The following is a 19,018-nucleotide window of genomic DNA, read 5'->3' as shown; positions in this document are numbered from 1 at the left end:
TTCTATTCAAAACAATAGCTCTCTTCTTGAAAAAGATTATGTAACAGAATATTAGACATAAAATATCAAAGTTGAATACTGTAATGAGTGAAAAATGGCTACTATCTTTAAAGGGCTATTTTTTTTATTTTTATTAATTAAGTACTATATAAAGTTCCTTTTCTCCTCTTGGCTCATTATTACTACAAAAAAAAAAAAAAAAAGTCCCTTCACACAGATAAAAACGGAAAGAGAATTGGTAAGTAGAAGGTGAACATATGATTAGTAGTCTAAAATTCCTGGCAACTTTATATAATAAAAATCACCTTAATATATTTATATAAAATATAAAACTTTACTTAATGAAAAGATTATAGCCTATCTGGTGTGGTTAGTGGTTAGTGCGAGGCCCTGCACACTGAAGGGTCGCAGGTTCGATTCCTGGTCAAGGGCATGTGCCTGGATTGTGGGTTCACTCTCCACTCCGTCAGGGTGCATGCAACCAGTTGACGTGTCTCAAATCAACATATTTTTTCCGCCCTCCCTCCTTTCCACTATCTCTGAGCAGCACTGGAAAAAATATCCTCAGGTGAAGGTAAAAAAAAAGTTTAGATAATGAAAACTAGCAATTCTATATAATAAAAGGGTAATATGCAAATTGACCCTAACAGCAGAATGACTGGGAATGATTGGGCACTATGACACACACTGAACATGAGGGGGCAGATGCTCAATGCAGGAGCTGCCCCCTAGTGGTCAGTGTGCTCCCACAGGGGGAGCTCTGTTCAGCCACAAGCCAGGCTGATGGCTGCCAGCACAGTGGTGGTGGCGGGAGCCTCTCCTGCCTCCTCAGCAGCGCTAAGGATGTCCGACTGCAGCTTAGGCCTGCTCCCCGCTGGCAAGTGGACATCCCCTGAGGGCTCCCGGGCTGCCAGACGGATGTCTGACTGCCAGCTTAGTTCGATCCCCCGGGAAGCGGGCCTAAGCCAGCAGGTGGACATTCCCCGAGGGGTCCCAGACTGCGAGAAGGCACAGGCTGGGCAGAGGGACCCCCCTAAGAGCACAAATTTTTGTGCACCGGGCCGCTAGTTTTATATAATAGCAAATAAATTTCTGTTTACATATACCTTTACAGTTCTTAGTAAAAATGAAAACAAGTCTCATATGAAATAAGCAATGATTTTTCTTTTAAATAGATCAGCTATATTTCTTTATAACAATTATAATATTTTATATAATAGTAACTGTTCTACTTTAAGTAAATATAACAATTACATTAAACAAGTTTAAAACATTTCTCTAGAAAAGATACCATTAAGAAATTTACCACCTTAGCTGGTTGCTCAGTGGTTAGAGCACTGGGTCTCGGATTCAATTCCAGTCAAAGGCTCAAACCCTGACCCCGTCAGGGCTTGTGTGGTATGCAAGCAATCGATGTCTGTCTGTCTCTCTCTCTCTCTCTCTCTCTCTCTCTCTCTCTCTCTCACATCAATGTTTCTCTCTCTATGTCTCCCTCTTCCTTCCACTCTCTAAAAATATCCTCGGGTGAAGATTAACCCCCCCAAAAAAGTTTACCAAATAAGCAGAAAAGTAAATAAATCCTTACGTATGTTGCTGATGTAATTTTGCAATTTCTTTTTCAAACTCTTGAGGTTGATTAGGAATGAAAGAATAATCTGAGAGGTAGCCTGGCAAGTTTTCTGACTGGTTGTAGTCTCCAAGTTCAGCTAATAAATGAAAGAAAAATATTCACTTTAGTAAACACATTTTTTAATGTTTATAGCCAAATCAGCAAAGTCATGACTTACATTATATTTCTGGAAGTAAAATATTTATATTTCTACTGTTACCATTTAAACAAGTTATAACAATGCATATAACATTCTTCTAGATTTAAAACACCTTGAGAATATTTTTCTAGGATTGAAGTAATTGCTAACTAACTGGAAGGTCATTACATTTCCTCTGCAGTCACTTTCTTCTGTACAGCAACTTATGTCTAAAGAACTTATACATTAAATGCAATGTACTATTCATACAGGCCATCTTAATATATAAAAACCCAGGGCCTGTAACATCCAAAACGATTTACCGGAAGTCAGTGCTGGGTTGCCATGGGGACCCAGCACTGACTGCTGCAGCTGCGGGCACCCCGACCCAGCATTGACTGCTGAGGGGGCTGTGGATCAGTCCCGAAGAGAGAACTGGAGAGAAAAGCAGGGATTGATCCATAGCCTCCATGGCAGTTGTTGATCAGCACTTGCCCCTCTTTCACTCCGGACGTGGCCAGCATCCATGCCTCTCTTTCTCTTGGGCCTCTGCAGATCAGCCCCGCTTCTCTGATCAGGTCTGTTGATAGGCCCAGAGATGCTAATTGGCACAGAAACTGACCAATGAGAACAAAATCTGGGTAAAGTGGGAGCAGCCAATGGCTGCCTAGGAGGCAGAGCTTTTGATGCTGACTGGCATAGAAACTGACCAATTAGAACCTAATCTGGGTGAACTGTGAAGGCAGAACCTAAGGTGGGAGCTAAGGAGGGGTTTTAAGGGCAACAGCTGTTTGGTGTAAGGTAAGAAAGCAGTTCAATTTTTTAATGACCGGTTTGGAAGTATACTGTATATGGCTCGCTATCAGTCCAGATATAGGGATTATGTATTTTTGTCTGCCAAGAGCATCTCCTCCTAATGAAAAAGGCTCCCCCCCCCCCCCCAATTTAAGCAATCCTATCCTATATAATCTATCTATACCACTAAAAGGGTAATACTGTAATTAGACCAGATCAACCGGACATCTTCCAGACGTCCGACCTCCTTCTGGACAAAGCCATGGTGGTGGTGGCTGAGGCAGAGGCTGTTAGGGGTGACCAGGCCAGCAGGGTAATACAGTTGGGGGCGAGATCAGGCTGGCAGGGGAGGTCAGTTAGAGGAAATCAGGCAAGCAGGCAGAGGCAGTTAGGGGCGATCAGGCAGGCAGGCAGGCAGAGGGGCTAGGGGCAATCAGGCAGGCAGGCAGAGGCAGTTAGGGTTGGTCAGGCAGGTGAGCGGTTAGGATCCAGCAGTCCCAGATTGTGAGAGGGATGTCCGACTACTGGTTTAGGCCCCAGAGGGATCAGGCCTAAATCGGGGGTCAGACATCCCCCAAGAGATCCCTGATAGAAGAGGATGCAGGCTGGGCTGAGGAAACCCCCCTCCCGTGCATGAATTTCGTGCACTGGGCCACTAGCCTATATATATAAAAACCCAGAGACCATTACAGTGGCATGACCAGGACAACCAGAACATCCGGTGGCTATGATACGCACTGTGGCAGCCAACCAGCCTGATCTGGGCCAGGTCGCCCCCAATACCCTGATCAGGGCAGGGCCAGCCGGCCAACAGCCTTGGCTGGCAGAAATATGGAGTCCAGGGACCTTGGAGGTGCTCGGTCTCAGGCAGCTGTGCGGGCAAAGTTCTCCTTTGGTGGAAGTGGACCTGGGATTAAGGTGCTGGAATCAGGGATGGGGTGGGGAGGCTTTCCTGGTGGCCACAGAAGTCCCCGCAGGCCGAGCACAGCACCCGGGCATCTGGCCCCAGTCTCAGCAGCGGCAGGAATAGGGGCCACGGGGCGCAGGGGGTGGCGGCACATGGGAACCAGGAGGCACAAGGCCCAACCCCGCCTGCTGGGCCGAGCAGCACCAGCAGGTGGGCCATGGTGTGCAGCAAGGCGCTTGGCTGCCGACTGGAGGGAAAGAGAGCCAGGAGGGCAATGCTCAGTGCCAGCCAGAGCCCCGAGCGGTGTGGGCGGGGCCCGAGCTGGAAACCCTGGCAGAGTGAGAGGGGTGGGGGGGGTTGCAGCCCCATGCCTTTTCAGCCTTGGCCTTGGAATTCTGTGGGGAATCACTGTACTGGCGACCAGCGTGTCAGATGTCAGCCCTGCTTCAAGAGAGAGGACATAGCGGAAAGTGGCAAGGCCACAGGAGAAATGGGAAATGTTGTTGCCATTTTCAGGAAACACAGCTGCCACAGTCTTCAGGAAATACGAACAGATAATCTTTGGTCTCCATTCTACAGAAGAAGCTGAGTCTCAAAGAAGGGAGCCTTCTGCAACACCTCACCCACTGCTCATACCTGACCCTGTGCAGCATTGTTTTCGTTGGAAGTAGAGGATCCAAAATGTTTTTAGATCTTTGCCGGGGTCCAACCCCAGCAGGTCCAGGGGTCCCCAAAGGTGTAGACGGAGTCGGCGAAGAAGGAAGGACACGGAGACAGTGTTCAGTTGATCAGCAGCCTAGCCAGGATCTCCAGCCAGGATCTCCAGCCAAGTTCTGGTCTGGATCTCCAGAGAGGTTCTGCCTCAGATCTCCAGCCAGGTTCTGTGTCCATGTTCTCTTGCTAGGTTCTCCAGCCAGGTTCAGTCCAGGTTCTCCAGCCAGATTCAGTCACCAGGTTCTAGTCAGGTTCTCTTGCCCATTTCTGTAGTCAGGTTCAGTCCAGGATCTTTTGCCATGTTCTCTCGCTAGGTTCTGTCTCTAGGTTCTGAGGCCAGTTTCTGTCCAGGAACTTTTGCCATGTTCTCTCCAGCGAAGTTCTTCTGTCTCTAGAGAACGTTCTGTGTAGGTTCTGTGCCTCCTGGTTCTGTGTTCTAAGTTCTGTGTTCTAAGTTCTGCATTCTAAGTTCTGTCTTGCTGTCTTATAACATCTGTATTTATACCAGTTGATTCAATCCTATCAATCTCTATTACAAAGGTTAGGGCGTTTCTTATCTCCATTCCAGGGAGTAAAGATTATGTAGCTTAAGCATGATTGTTCATAGTTAAAGTGATTAATTACCCGCCTGGCACTTAGTTAAGAGGTTTTATTCCCTCCCTAACTTCAGGGGAAAATCCCTACCTGGGGAAACACCCTTTCTCAGAGACCTTGGTTAAAACACATAGTGCCAAGAAGGTGAGCAAACATATTAAGAACAGTATGCCATATATGCCAGGTCCCTTGAAACAGCAAGCATGGACCGGCTCCCGGCAAATTCCCCCTTTTTTATTTTTTAAAAGCAGGCATTAAAAAGAAAACCCCGAAATTCTCTCTTGTATCCATTTTAAGAGTAGGATTGACGCTTTCCGCTATTACCTGAGTCCTGATCTATCACCCCAGGGAGAGCTTGCCAATCCTGCACTTTCCCAGGGTGGAAAGGCTGCAGTGGGGTTAAGGATAAGGCTCCTTGGGCCTACCTCCTCCCATGCCATTACATTTACCTTTCCTTCCTCAGAAAAGCATGGACATATTTCTTGTATAAAACGTTCTGTCTGACTGGGAGTAACCTTAATTCCTCTGCTAGCAAGCATATATGTTAAAAGATCAATACAGAGTCTTTTTTCTTTGGACTCAGTATGGCACATCTTCTCAATCTAAGGATCAATACAGAGTCTTCTTTCTTTGGACTCAGTATGGCACATCTTCTCAATCTAAGTTCTGTACTATCCACCTTCTTACCCTACTTATCGTCTATAGGGGGGTCTGTAGCACCCTGGTGGAGTCCTATCCATCCCGAGTGTGGGGGTTCTCAATGGGGGGGGCTTACCTAGGGGAATCCTGTTCCAGGGGTTCTCAAAGGTGTGGACGGAGTCGGCGAAGACTATCCACCCTCTTCCTATGGTGGAGTCCGATCCGTCCCGATTGTGGGGCAAAGACTATCCACCCTCTTTCTACAGTGGAGTCCTATCCGTCCCGAGTGTGGGGCGCTTACCTAGGGGTCCCTGTTCGGGCGCCAGATGCCGGGGTCCTGCCCCAGCAGGTCCAGGGGTCCCCAAAGGTGTAGACGGAGTCGGCGAAGAAGGAAGGACACGGAGACTGCGTTCAGTTGAGCAGCAGCCTAGCCAGGATCTCTAGCCAGGATCTCCAGCCAAGTTCTGGTCTGGATCTCCAGAGAAGTTCAGTTACCAGGTTCTAGTCAGGTTCTCTTGCCAATTTCTGTAGTCAGGTTCAGTCCAGGATCTTTTGCCATGTTCTCTTGCTAGGTTCTGTCTCTAGGTTCTGAGGCCAGTTTCTGTCCAGGAACTTTTGCCATGTTCTCTCCAGCGAAGTTCTTCTGTCTCTAGAGAACGTTCTGTGTAGGTTCTGTGCCTCCTGGTTCTGTGTTCTAAGTTCTGTGTTCTAAGTTCTGCATTCTAAGTTCTGTCTTGCTGTCTTATAACATCTGTATTTATACCAGTTGATTCAATCCTATCAATCTCTATTACAAAGGTTAGGGCGTTTCTTATCTCCATTCCAGGGAGTAAAGATTATGTAGCTTAAGCATGATTGTTCATAGTTAAAGTGATTAATTACCCGCCTGGCACTTAGTTAAGAGGTTTTATTCCCTCCCTAACTTCAGGGGAAAATCCCTACCTGGGGAAACACCCTTTCTCAGAGACCTTGGTTAAAACACATAGTGCCAAGAAGGTGAGCAAACATATTAAGAACAGTATGCCATATATGCCAGGTCCCTTGAAACAGCAAGCATGGACCGGCTCCCGGCAGATCTTTGCTATTTTAGGCAGGAAAGAATTTAGCACAGGGAGCTGGTGCTTGGGAAATCATCGGAAAGCTGGAGGAGTGGGTGCTAGGCTGGGCCCCCAGGAAAGGCTCCCTGCCCAGCGGGAGGAGCTGCCCCCTCAGACACAACTGAATATGAGGACACTCTGGAGCAGCTGTGACCGGAGTATCAGGAAACTGCTGCCCCCGCAAGTGCCCCCCAGCTCCTACAAAACAGGTCACTGGACACTGCCTCTGCCACAACTGTCTGTGCACAGCCTGGATTCCGCTGCAGAAAACCTCCACATCTCTGCAAACATGATCACCAGCAGCAAACAGCCAAACTTCAGGAAGATGCCTCTGCCCCACTTCTGCCTTCAAAATATTGTGCAAGTGTATCCAATAGGCAGAAACGAATTCATATCCAGAAACCTAGTTGCAAAGGAGTTTGGGCAATTTCAGACTTCCGTCTAGGAGTGAGATCTTGCCAATGTACCTCATGTGTTGATAAAAATGGGGCCCGGCTGGTGGGGCTCAGTGGTTGAGCATCCACTCATGAATCAGGAGGTCACGATCTGATTCCTAGTCAGGTTTCGGGCTAGATCCCCAGTAGGGGGCGTGCAGGAGGCAGCTGATCAATGATTCTCATCACTGATGTTTCTATCTCTCTCTCCCTCTCCCTTCCTCTGAAATCAATAAATATTTTTTTGAAAAATGGAGTCATGCTATATAAATGTGTTATAATGAGTTTTTCACTTCATAGATCACTAATGTCCTTCCTGTTAAAACCATACATACAGAACATTATTTATTTATCATTCATTTTAATAGATCTCAGAGAGAAGGGAGAGAGAGAGAGAGAGAGAAACATTGTTCTGTTGTTTCCTGCACTCACTGGACTGAGTATTGAATCTGCAACCTGGGCATGTGCCCTGACTGGCAATTGATCCACCGCTTTCTGGTGTATGGGATGATGCTATGCTGGTACCCTGACCCCAAATTCTAGCTTCCAGAACTGTGAGAGAAATACATTTATGTTGTTTAAGCCACGCAAATTTATGATATTTTGTTATGGCTGTCTAAGCTAATCCTATAAATAAAAGTCCAGCGACCAAATAGCAGATGACCGAAATGACCGGAACAATTGAGGCCCCTCGCCCTGGCTGGCCCCACCCCTGATTGGCCCCCACCCTTGATTGGCCCCCACCAGTGCACGAATTCGTGCATCAAGCCTCTAGTGTAATTATATGTTATTTGCCGGCCCTGGCCGGTGTGGCTAAGTTCGCTGGAGCTTTGTACAGAGCACCTGAAGGTCATGGGTTTGATTCCCAATATGGGCACATGCCTAGGTTATGAGTTCCATCCCCGATTGGGGTGAGTATGGGAGGCAACTGATCAATGTATCTCTCTCTCCCCCTTCCTCCATCTCGAAAAATCAATAAAAAATAAAATCCTGGGCTGATACTTACACTGAACAGCAAATGAAGCCAAAAGGGCAGCAGTATTATAAGGACAGGGCAATCTAATAAAACAAAACAGAAAATACATAGCCCAAAGTTACACACAATGATTTCAAAAGCATGATAATTTATACTAGTTACACTTGAAATTTCTATGTTGACTTATATTTTAACTATTAAGTAATGAACTTATTTGATGAAAGGAATTAATGTTATATGTAACTTTTTTTCAATAGATAGTTTGCAAAAGTCTTGAATTTCTTAATATAGAACTAAGAGTATTCTTAAACTTATTACTAAAAATGTATAATAGCCCACCTTCCAGTAAGAATGTCTTGTTTAATTTGCAAAAAATACTGGTACCTTAAAAAAAAAAAAAAGATAGTTAGCATTTATTGGAATTATAGCATTTAGATATTAAAAACTATATACTTATATTAACAAATAAAAATTTAAATATTTAAGTATTTACTTCAATAATGTACATATTAACACAAGATCTTTTAAAAATAAGCTTTCATAAATTCATGAATCCAAGTTTTGAAATTGTTTGATAAATGAAATTTTGTACTTCAACTGTATTGTTTCCACTAGATCCATTATAAAACTCCTAACGCTTGCTAAGAGTTACATGACATAGGGAGAAGATTAGAGAGAAATACTCTAAGGATTGGTGTATGCAGAAAGTATGCTGGGAAGCACAACAGACATAGGAAAGCTGACAGTAACAATGCACTAGAGACCAGTAGAAGAAAATCATTCTTTCTGCTGAGATGGGAAGCCAACTTCAAGAACAGGCCTGTGTGCTGATTATCTTCTGGCAGCAAGAAGCTATTGACTGCAGAAAAGCACCTTTCCCTCTTCATATGAGTTAAGAAACCTCTCTTTGATTAAATAAAAACAAAAAACCCACATTAAGTTCCTTTACCTACAACTGATCTAATATTAGAATTTCCAAGTACCCAATTTCCTTAAAAAAAAATGTAAGTATCCTATAACAAGAATACTAGGGTTGCTTACAAGATGGCACTGTCCTGTCCCTGCTAGTGGGTGAAGTCATTCCCGCACAGATGTATCAATGCTTGGCAAAACCACCTGTGCTGTATAATATTGGTAGAAGACCAAAATTTGTGGCTTTAAATGTTTAAATGAGGAATTTACAGACTTCACCCCACTAAAAAGTGGATACATACTCCAAGAGTTAAAAATCATTAAAAATTTTGTTTGATTAAAGTCATTAAAGAGTTCCACGACCATTCAAATTATCAAAGAATGTAATTAAGGTTTTAGAAAATTAGGTATTGATTGTAATTTTTTTTTTTAAAAAGAGCTGATACAAATATCTTGGCTTCATCCTATATAATAAAAGCCTAGGTAGCGTCACGTGCAATGTCATCACAAGATGGCCGCCACAAGATGGCCGGCAGGGGAGGGCAGTTGGGGGCGATCTGGCAGGCAGGGGAGGGAAGTTGGGGGTGATTAGGCCAGCAGGGGAGCAGTTAGGCATCAATCAGGCCATCAGGGGAGTAGTTACTGGGCAATCAGGCAAGCGAGTGGTTAGGAGCCAGCAGTCCCAGATTGAGAGAGGAATGTCCACTGTTGGTTTAGGCCAGCCGTGGGCAAACTACGGCCCGCTTGAAATGAATAAAACTATTGAAAAAAAAGACCGTACCCTTTTATGTAATGATGTTTACTTTGAATTTATATTAGTTCACACAAACACTCCATCCATGCTTTTGTTCTGGCCCTCCGGTCCAGTTTAAGAACCCATTGTGGCCCTCGAGTCAAAAAGTTTGCCCACCCCTGGTTTAAGCCCACAGGGATCGGGCTTAAATCAACAGGTGGACATCCCCCAAACGGTCCCAGATTGGAGAGGGTGAAGGCCAGGCTGAGGGACCACCCTCCATGCACAAATTTCATGCACCGGGCCTCTAGAATATTAATAAATTCTCTGAGGCTTAATACATAATATTACAAATATTATTGCTTACTCAATCTAAGACAACATATTTCTATCCAGCCATCTTAGTTGCATAATTAAAAGTTAAAGGTCCCTGGTCTGGCCGATTGCTCAGTGGTTAGAATGTCAACCCTTGGTTCAGTTCTTGGTCAAGGGCAATACCTCAGTTGCAGCTTTGATCACCTAATTGGGGCAAGAGCAGGAGGTAACCAATCGATGCTTTCCTCCCTCTCCTTTTTTTCCCTCCCTCTCATCACCCCCTTCCACATTTTCTAAAAATTCAATGGCAAACATCCTTAGATGAGGATAAAAAAAAAAAAGTTAAAGGTTCCTGGTGGAAACAATCTTATAGTTAGGACTGAAAGGTCATGTATATCCTTGACATAATATTCTGAATACTACACAAATAATACCTATGTGCTTGCTGAATTTTATTTACATACTAATCATTAAAGACTGACAGAATGGAAACCAGAATAAGCTAAATCAAAACTGTAAGTCCTAAAGTAAGCCAGCCTATAATCTTTGGCAAGTTACTTAAAATTTGGTTGGGTCTTGTTTCTCTATTTGTAAAAAGAAAGAAGAACCACAGCCTAGTATAGGTATCTTAGGGGCCCTAATCAGAAAATACAAGCCTAATTTTGAAAGACAATTAAGACCTTTAAAACAGATTAATAATGACTGAGGTAAGTTTAGATAATCACCTTTATAAGCTGTAAAAATAACGAAACTTTTCTAATCCAGACAATAATGAATACTTATCATGCTCTAAAAAGGTATGAAAAGTGATGTCATTTGTATTATCTCGACTCCTGAGTAAACTCCAATTCCAATGATGCCAGCAAAAGTAAATTATGTTTCATTTGGAAGCTCTGTAAGTCCATTCTTTTTTTTTTTTTTTTTTACCACTAACCTAAAATGGAATCCCAAGGTAAGGAGGTATAGCTGATTTCCTGTTTTGTGGGGCTTATACTAGTCCAGGGATGGCGAACCTATGACACGTGTGTCAGAGGTGACACGCGAACTCATTTTTTTGGTTGATATTTCTTTGTTAAATGGCATTTAAATATATAAAATAAATATCAAAAATATAAGTCTTTGTTTTACTATGGTTGCAAATATCAAAAAATTTCTATATGTGACAGGGCACCAGAGTTAAGTTAGGGTTTTTCAAAATGCTGACACGCCAAGCTCAAAAGTTTCGCCATCACTGTACTAGTCCTTACAATTAGCAACTGTGGCCCCAAGGGTGTCTTATTACTAATCCGGACCATCGTGTTAAAGCTACTTAAGCACTAAAGTTTTAAAGGAGTATTTCTTAAACCTAGTGGAATATTTGAGTCACCTGGGAAGCTTGTAATGCTTATGCACAGGTCCCATTTGAGACCTATTAAATCAGAGTACCCAGGGGGTGTGGCCAAAGCAAGAGCTACCCTAAGTGATTCTAATTTGTAATCAGTGTAGAGATTCACTGATGCACAATGTACACTATGGTAATAAAGTACAAACTAGCCACTTACCCCAATTACCAAATAGTGCCAGTTGTAACATTACAAATCCATTATAAAGGATTTTTGAAATAATGTATTATTTCTAGTGAAAACAAAGATAATTTTCTAGACTGATGGACTGAGTAAATACTTTCTCGATTACTATAAAATTTGATTTTACTTTCTTCTACTTCTGGAATATGCTTTGATTTAATTATCAGTGAGACACATTTATTCCTTGACTATATCTTCAAAAAAGCTATACAAAAATCAACACATTCAAGTTTTGTTAAGAAAGTCAAAGACAGTTTTTTGAGTAAATTATGAATATAGCTATAATTGACAATATTTTAATTGCTTATGCTAACAAACTCAATAAACATTAAATATATTGGAAATCCAATTTAAATTTATTGATATTTTAATTACAAATATTTATTACACATTTAAAAATCTGATTACTAAAACATACAGGATGTTCTGAAAAAATGCATACATATTTTGAATAATTATTCATTTCAATGGGTTAAATCTGAAGAGAAAGTGTGGGAACCCTAACCAGAGTACACCGGATGTTCAAGGCCAATTTGCCATACACTTGTGCAAAGGCAATGACACAGCAGTTTTACTGCACACACTGCACAGGCATACTTTTCTATAAGCCAAATACTGATGTCACTATTTGGCAAGAAGCCTCTTTTGTCTGAGTTCGTATAAAGATGTGTTACTGACCAGCTGGTGCACGGCTCCTTTGGCTACTTTGAAGAACTGTTTTGTCTGATGGCTCCTTGTTAGCAATGGCTACTTGGGTCTACAATAAAGTCTCTCCTATATGCCTACCATATGTCTTGTCTTCTCCGTTTAATACCTTGTGCCCAAGGAACTGTGCTCAAGAAGGATCAAGGAGGAACTTGCTTCCACAGAAAGAAACATCAACTGAGCTACCAGCTGTTAAAGTGTGTATACATAATTTGGGCACAACCTGTATTACAGAATACTTTGCTACTTGATTTCAAGTTATATGTACCAGGAAACAATAAAATGCATTTAAAAATACTTTACAAATCACAATTTTCATTAATTCAGTGTAGCTTCCTTAAAGTTCATCCAAGAATAGGTTTTACTATACTAAAAATCTTGTTATGTTAATTAACAACAACAACAAAATCTAAGAGCAACAGTATTAAACTAAAGGGTATTCATATAACACAATTTCGCTTTTCAAGATAAATTAGCTTGGATACTATTAGTTTGAACTACCTAATCCAGAGCCTATATTCTTGAATTCTCCTGTTATAAAAAAGGTAACCTACTGTCCCCACTCCCCCAACAACAAACACATAGAAAAGGACTCTAGCCGAAACCGGTTTGGCTCAGTGGATAGAGTGTCGGCATGCGGACTGAAAGGTCCCAGGTTCGATTCCGGTCAAGGTCATGTACCTGGGTTGCGGGCATATCCCCAGTAGGGGATGTGCAGGAGGCAGCTGATTGATGTTTCTCGCTCATCGATGTTTCTAGCTCTCTATCTCTCTCCCTTCCTCTCTGTAAAAAATCAATAAAATATATTAAAAAAAAGAAAAGGACTCTAAAGGATGTGAATCTAATTTTTCTTACTTTATCTACTGAAAACTCTGCTTCAGAAACACCTGAGGATTGGCAGGGAAATGTCTTTAATTTATTCTTTTGTTGCTCTACTTCACCTGAGTATTCTAAAGGATAACCAATACATTAATATCTACATTAATATAACTTTAGGTACAGATTTTAAATTTGGCACCTAACTTTTAGAATAATTGTGAATATAGTCACTGACCTATATTCTTATATCTTTTATGGAAGGTATAATATGTTAATATTTATTCTGTCTTATTTTGCTAACCCTATCTAATAAAGGGTAATATGGAAATTAACCATCACTCCATCACAAAGATGGTGGCACCCATAGCCACAAGATGACAGCACATAGTCCTCAGCCCCGCTGGAGTCTCCCAGTCCTGGGGGGGCAGCCACAGAGAGTGGGCAGCATGAGCGGCCTGGTGGAATGCTTGCATCATCGCCCTGGCAACAAGGCAAGCATTCTGCGCCCCGCTGCAGATGGGCCTCTGGGCAGCGGGCACGGAGCGGCCAGGCCCCACAGAGAGCTACTGGCACACGAATTCATGCGCAGGGTACTAGTGAATTACTAATTATCTTTCAAGCAACACACGTGGTTATCCTTCAGGTTACTTAAAGATTTTTTAAATTGATTTTTTAGAGAGAGAAGGGAAAGAAAGGGAGAAACATCAATGTGAGAGTGGAACATTGATTGGCTGCCTCCTACACACCCCCTTACCAACGATCAAGTCTGCAACCCAAGCATGTGGGCTGACCGGAAATGGAAATGGTGACCTTTCAATGCACAGGACCATACCCAACCAACTGAGCCACACTGGCCAGGGTTCTTAAGGTTATTTTAATAATGACAGTTACCACACTGTGATTATTCCTCACTATGTATTCCTTAAACAGTTATCTAACATTAATATACTATCAAAATACTCATCTGGGCCATTCTTGTATTTTCAATTTGCAGTTGGGAATCAGCTAATATGGAGGACAACTTAAGTTATTCACAGATTTTGACTGCAAAGGTGGTTGATGTGCCTAACCATGCTTTTCAAGGGTTAAATATTTTTATAGGGGGAAAAGCAGGCACAATTCTCACTATATAGCACCGCTTAAAATGAAGCAGTATCTGATTACTTCAATTAGTTACAGCAAAGCAGCTTAACCAGTTTTCACTGGAAAATCTCAATATTTATGTAGCTCAGGAGGCTTCTTGTGGCTGGATGGGGTGGCCCTGGGGTTCCAATCTCCTAAAGCAGTGGTCAGCAAACTGCGGCTCGCGAGCCACGTGCGAATCTTTGGTCCCTTGAGTGTGGCTCTTCCACAAAATACCACGTGCGGGCGCACATGTACAGTGCGATTGAAACTTCGTGGCCCATGCGCAGAAGTCGGTATTTTGTGGAAGAGCCACACTCAAGGGGCCAAAGAGCCGCATGTGGCTTGCGAACTGCAGTTTGCTGACCACTGTCCTAAAGCATTACCTGTCATCCAGAAGGGAAGTAAACTGTTTTCTTGAAACATCTATGACCTATTCTGTGTGCTGCTAGTAAACTCAGAATTATGGCATGGCAATCTATTTTTCCCTAATTAATTTCATAATAGTCTTGAAAATATTTTTAAGAAAAATATGCTCCATAAACTCACCTTGTGTATTCTTCTTGTAACTTGTTGGGGTCACTTACAAAAAATTTGACTCTGAAGTTCAAACTGTAAGGAGATCCTCCTAGAATTAATGAAAGCAGTTCTAATTAATCAGATTATATTAATCCTGCATCTTTATAAAGTACACTTACAAAACATGAAGTAAATATATATGCTCACTCTTTAACTGCTTCCTTATTGGTTTGTTTGGATCCAGCCACCTCTGAAAAATAAATAAGATTGATTTCATTTTTCCTTGAGGAACTAATACACCGATTCATGCAAATCTGTTCTATTTAACGATTAATGCTAAAAACTGAATTTTTGAAAAGGCCTGGTAGGGAAAAAGTCATTAATTGCAGATTTTCATATCATATATAACAAAATTACGCTAGAAAGTACTGAATATATATATATGTGGTAGCTTTAAGATTTTTATTTTAATTTTACTTCAAATTATACAGTGTGCAATAACCTCTATTCCAAAAGTAAAAATGTTTAATAATCACTGCAATCTAATGTGAATTCTGTTAATTTAACTGTATTATGTAACAGTCTGGAACATTTAAAAAATTAAGAAAAATTTTGTAACTTCTACTCCATTCCTTAAAAAATAAATTACACCTCCTTCCCCCATCCCCACCCCCCCACCCCCCCAAAAAAAACCACACTAATTTTGAAAAGGATAATGTTTAGTTTTGGGAAGGATTGCCTTTTGTGTATGAGAATTTTAAGTAATCTCAATACTTCTGAATGCCAGTTAAGATCTATTTTAGAAAAACGAACTGAACTCAGAAAATACAGTGGGGCCTTGACTTATGAGTGTCCTGACTAATGAGTTTTTTGAGATACCAGCTGTCTCTTGGCCAATTTTTTGCATTGAGTTGATAGAGTAATTTGAGTTAACGAGCTCCTTAACGAGCTCGGTCTCTGAATGAATTAAACTCGTAAGTCAAGGCCCCACTGTATCTGAACTGCCAACAAGTTTCAATTAAAAAAAATTAAAGAACCCAAAATGAGGTTATGGATGTGGCAGTATTTTCAAAGCACTACACAAATATAAGCTTATGTATCATTATTTATAATCCTTACTTCCCATACTTGATTCCATGAAGAGTACTTAAATAGATTTTAGTAACATTTGCCTGGGATAATCTGTATCTTTTCTTTTCACTATCCCTAACACCCAACAAATCAAATCTAGCTGATTCTACCTTTGTTTTTGTTTTTAATATTTTTTATTGATTTCAGAGAGGAAGGGAGAGGGAGAGAGGGATAGAAACATCAATAATGAGAGAGAATCATTGATCAGCTGCCCGAAATCCAGGCAGGTAACTGACAGGAAATCGAACCCTGACCTCCTGGTTCATAGGTCAGTGTTCAACCACTGAGCCATGCTGGGCTGACTCTACCTTTAAACCATACCTACAATTTAAGAATTCTTCTCCATCTAGTCTGCCACCATCCTTATTTCTGGTATGGCTCTGGCCACAGCCTCTTAATTACTGTCCCTGTTTCTTTTCTTACCATCTTCTTCATCCTCCATCTAGAAGCCAAAGTAGTCTGCTCAAGCATAATGTTACTCCTTTGCTTAATACTCTTGATAGTTTCTCAATGCATGGTCCAAAGCCCTTAGCATTGTAATCTCTTTACTTCTTCTACCCCAATTTACTAAGCTCCAGCCATAATGCCTCCTTTCTGCTACTCAGAGATGCCATCTTACAGATTCCAATTCCATGTTTCCTTAAGGCACAGAATGTCCTTCTCCAGATTCCCCATGGCTGACTCCTTTCAACTGTGTCTGTGCTTAAATGCTACCTCCTCAGAAAGGTCTTCACTGACCTCCCTACCAAAAGTATGTCACAAAGCTCCTATTTACTTATTTTCCAAAAACAGGCAAGGAACATTAAATTCTCTCATAACACTTTTTAAAAAAATCCTCACAGAGAATATTTTTAATAATTTTTAGAGAGAAGGGAGAGAGAGAGAGAGAGAAACATCAATGTGAGAGAGAAACATTGATCATTTGTCTCCCCCATGAGCCATGATCAGAGGTACACACACAACCTGGGCTTACGCCTGCTACCTTTTGGTGTACGGGACAATGCTCCAACTAACCAAGCCACACTGGCCAGGGCACACATCTATGTACTAATCTACTGATTTTGTTTTTCACATTTTAGAGAAAAAAGTAATAAATTACTTTCATTTTAGTATTTGTCTAAAATCAAAATTTGGGATCAATGATTGTATTCAAACCCTTCCTTCCTCATTTCGTTCCCCTCAAAAATATTCTAATATCAGATATACAAACACATTTACAAATAGATATGTTAAGCTGACACAGCTTAGAAGGAGTACAATGATAAGCACCAGAAAACTGAAGAGACCTCATCAATGATGTCATTGAGATAGGACTTAGGATTTTGGCTTAAAACAAGATGGAGCAATGCTATAATGGGCTCTATTACACAGTGAAGATAGTGCTCATAGTAAAAACACACCATTATGTCGAAAGAAAAACAACGTAGGGAAAAAAGATAACATATAAAACTGTTCTACAAATCAATAAGAAAAAAAAAACCAACACTAATAAAAAAACAGACAATAGGTAAGAATGGAAAGATTATGGGAAAGGAAATATAAACGACTTTTCAGTACATGAAAAGATATTCAATCTTGATTATAATTAGAGAAATATAATAGTCTACATTAGGTTATCATTTTTCAATAGTAATACTGACAAAGATTAAAACTTTTAATGACAAACCACAATGGCAAGAATGTGAGGAAAACAGCACTCATACATAGCTTCTGAGAATATAAATTATACCACCTCAATGTAGGACAACTTGGCAATATTTATCAAACTATAAAATGCATATCACTATAGACCAAGTATTGTTTTATACAGCATCTTGATATATTTCACACAATATAAAATTCACTATTTGAAAGTGTACACTTCAGTGTATTTTATTATGTTGTACAGCCATCAACACTAAATGTCAGAATATTTGCATCATCCCCAAAATAAATCCCATTTCTATTAGCAGTCAGTCCCAATACTGCACTGCCAACAGGTTCTAGCAAGTACTAATCTACTTACTGTCTCTATAAATTTGCCTGCTTGGGAGATTCATATGAATACAAACATACCATAGGTGATCTTTTTTTTCTCCTTTTACAGTAGGCAACCCCCTTAATCCACGGGGGATAGGTTCCAAGATCACACTGGATGCGTGAATCTATAGATAATACTGAGCCTCCTATATGTACTATGCTCTTTCCTATATATATATCCTATATAATAAAACCCAAATATGCAAATTGACCAAACAGCAGCCAGTCGCTATGACTTGCACTGACCTGACCACCAGGGAGCAGACTCTCAACACAGAAGCTGCCCCCTGGTGGTCAGTGCGCTCCCAAAGAGGGAGTGCTGCGCAGCCAGAATCCGGGCTCACGGCTGGCAAGAGCAGCAGTGATGGTGGGAGCCTCTTCCACCTCCGCAGCAGGTGGACATCCCCAGAGGGGTCCAGAACTGCGAGAGGGCGCAGGCCGGGCTTAGGGACCTAACAACCCCATGTGCACGAATTTCATGCACCGGGCCTCTAGTTTATAATAAAGTCTATTTATTTTTTTGTTAATCCTCACCCAAGGATTTTTTCCCATTGATTTTTAGAGAGCGTGAAAGGGAGGGATGGAGGTAGGGGGAGAGAGACATTAATGTGGCAGACACACATCAATCGGTTGCCTCGCACATGCAACCTGATCAGGGCCGGGGATTGTACCTGCAACCCAGGTACATGCCCTTGACCAGGAATATAACACAAGAAAGAGCCTTTGGTGCACTGCTGACACTATCCACTAAGACATGCGGGCCAGGGCAATGATAAAGTTTAATTGGTAAATTATGCACAGTAAGAAAGTAATAATAATTAATAATAAAATAAAACAAAACAATACTCTGTAATGAAAGTTATGTGGATGTACTCTCTCAAAAAATCTTATTGTATAGTACTCACCCTTTTTCTGGTGATCATGTGAGATAATTCAATGCCTACATGTTGAGATAAAGTGAAGTGAATGATATAGGCATTGTGATGTAGCATTAGGCTACTTCTGACCTTCTGATGATGTATGAGGAGGATTCCCCTACTTCAGGTGATCCTGAATAATCAAGCCATGAGGAACTACTAAGGACTAACAGGTGGGTAATGTATACAGCATGGATATGCTGTACAAAAGCATGATTCATGTCCTGGGTGCGATGGTATGAGATTTCATCATGCAACTGAGAATGGCGAGCAACTTAAAACTTACGAATTGTTTATTTCTGCAATTTTCCATTTAGTATTTTAAAACCGCAGGGAACTGAAATCATTAAAAGCAAA

The 19,018-nt window shown here is 41.4% G+C and overlaps 1 protein-coding gene across 10 annotated transcripts in view; it reads right to left on the bottom strand.

The window, feature by feature from the left end:
• The window catches only part of PTPN4 (protein tyrosine phosphatase non-receptor type 4), a 239,265-nt gene that overhangs the window by 143,654 nt on the left and 76,593 nt on the right, over positions 1-19,018 (bottom strand). For 5 of the 10 annotated variants that reach the window (XM_036319444.1, XM_036319448.1, XM_036319446.1 and 2 more), the window contains 5 exons: positions 14,802-14,844; positions 14,625-14,724; positions 8,244-8,288; positions 7,935-7,987; positions 1,586-1,706 (listed from right to left, as the gene is read on the bottom strand). In XM_036319444.1, the coding sequence (XP_036175337.1) occupies positions 1,586-1,706; positions 7,935-7,987; positions 8,244-8,288; positions 14,625-14,724; positions 14,802-14,844 (362 nt within the window). Of the gene's footprint in view, positions 1-1,585; positions 1,707-7,934; positions 7,988-8,243; positions 8,289-14,624; positions 14,725-14,801; positions 14,845-18,649; positions 18,680-19,018 lie in introns of those variants that run through there. The other 5 variants (XM_036319443.1, XM_036319447.1, XM_036319450.1 and 2 more) reach the window with 4 other exon arrangements.

The sequence above is a fragment of the Myotis myotis genome, unplaced genomic scaffold (genome assembly GCF_014108235.1).
Source record: "Myotis myotis isolate mMyoMyo1 unplaced genomic scaffold, mMyoMyo1.p scaffold_m19_p_8, whole genome shotgun sequence".
Classification (NCBI taxonomy): Eukaryota; Metazoa; Chordata; class Mammalia; order Chiroptera; family Vespertilionidae; genus Myotis; species Myotis myotis.
The sequence above is the reverse complement of the archived record's forward strand: the minus strand, read 5'-3'. Positions and strand labels throughout refer to the sequence as shown.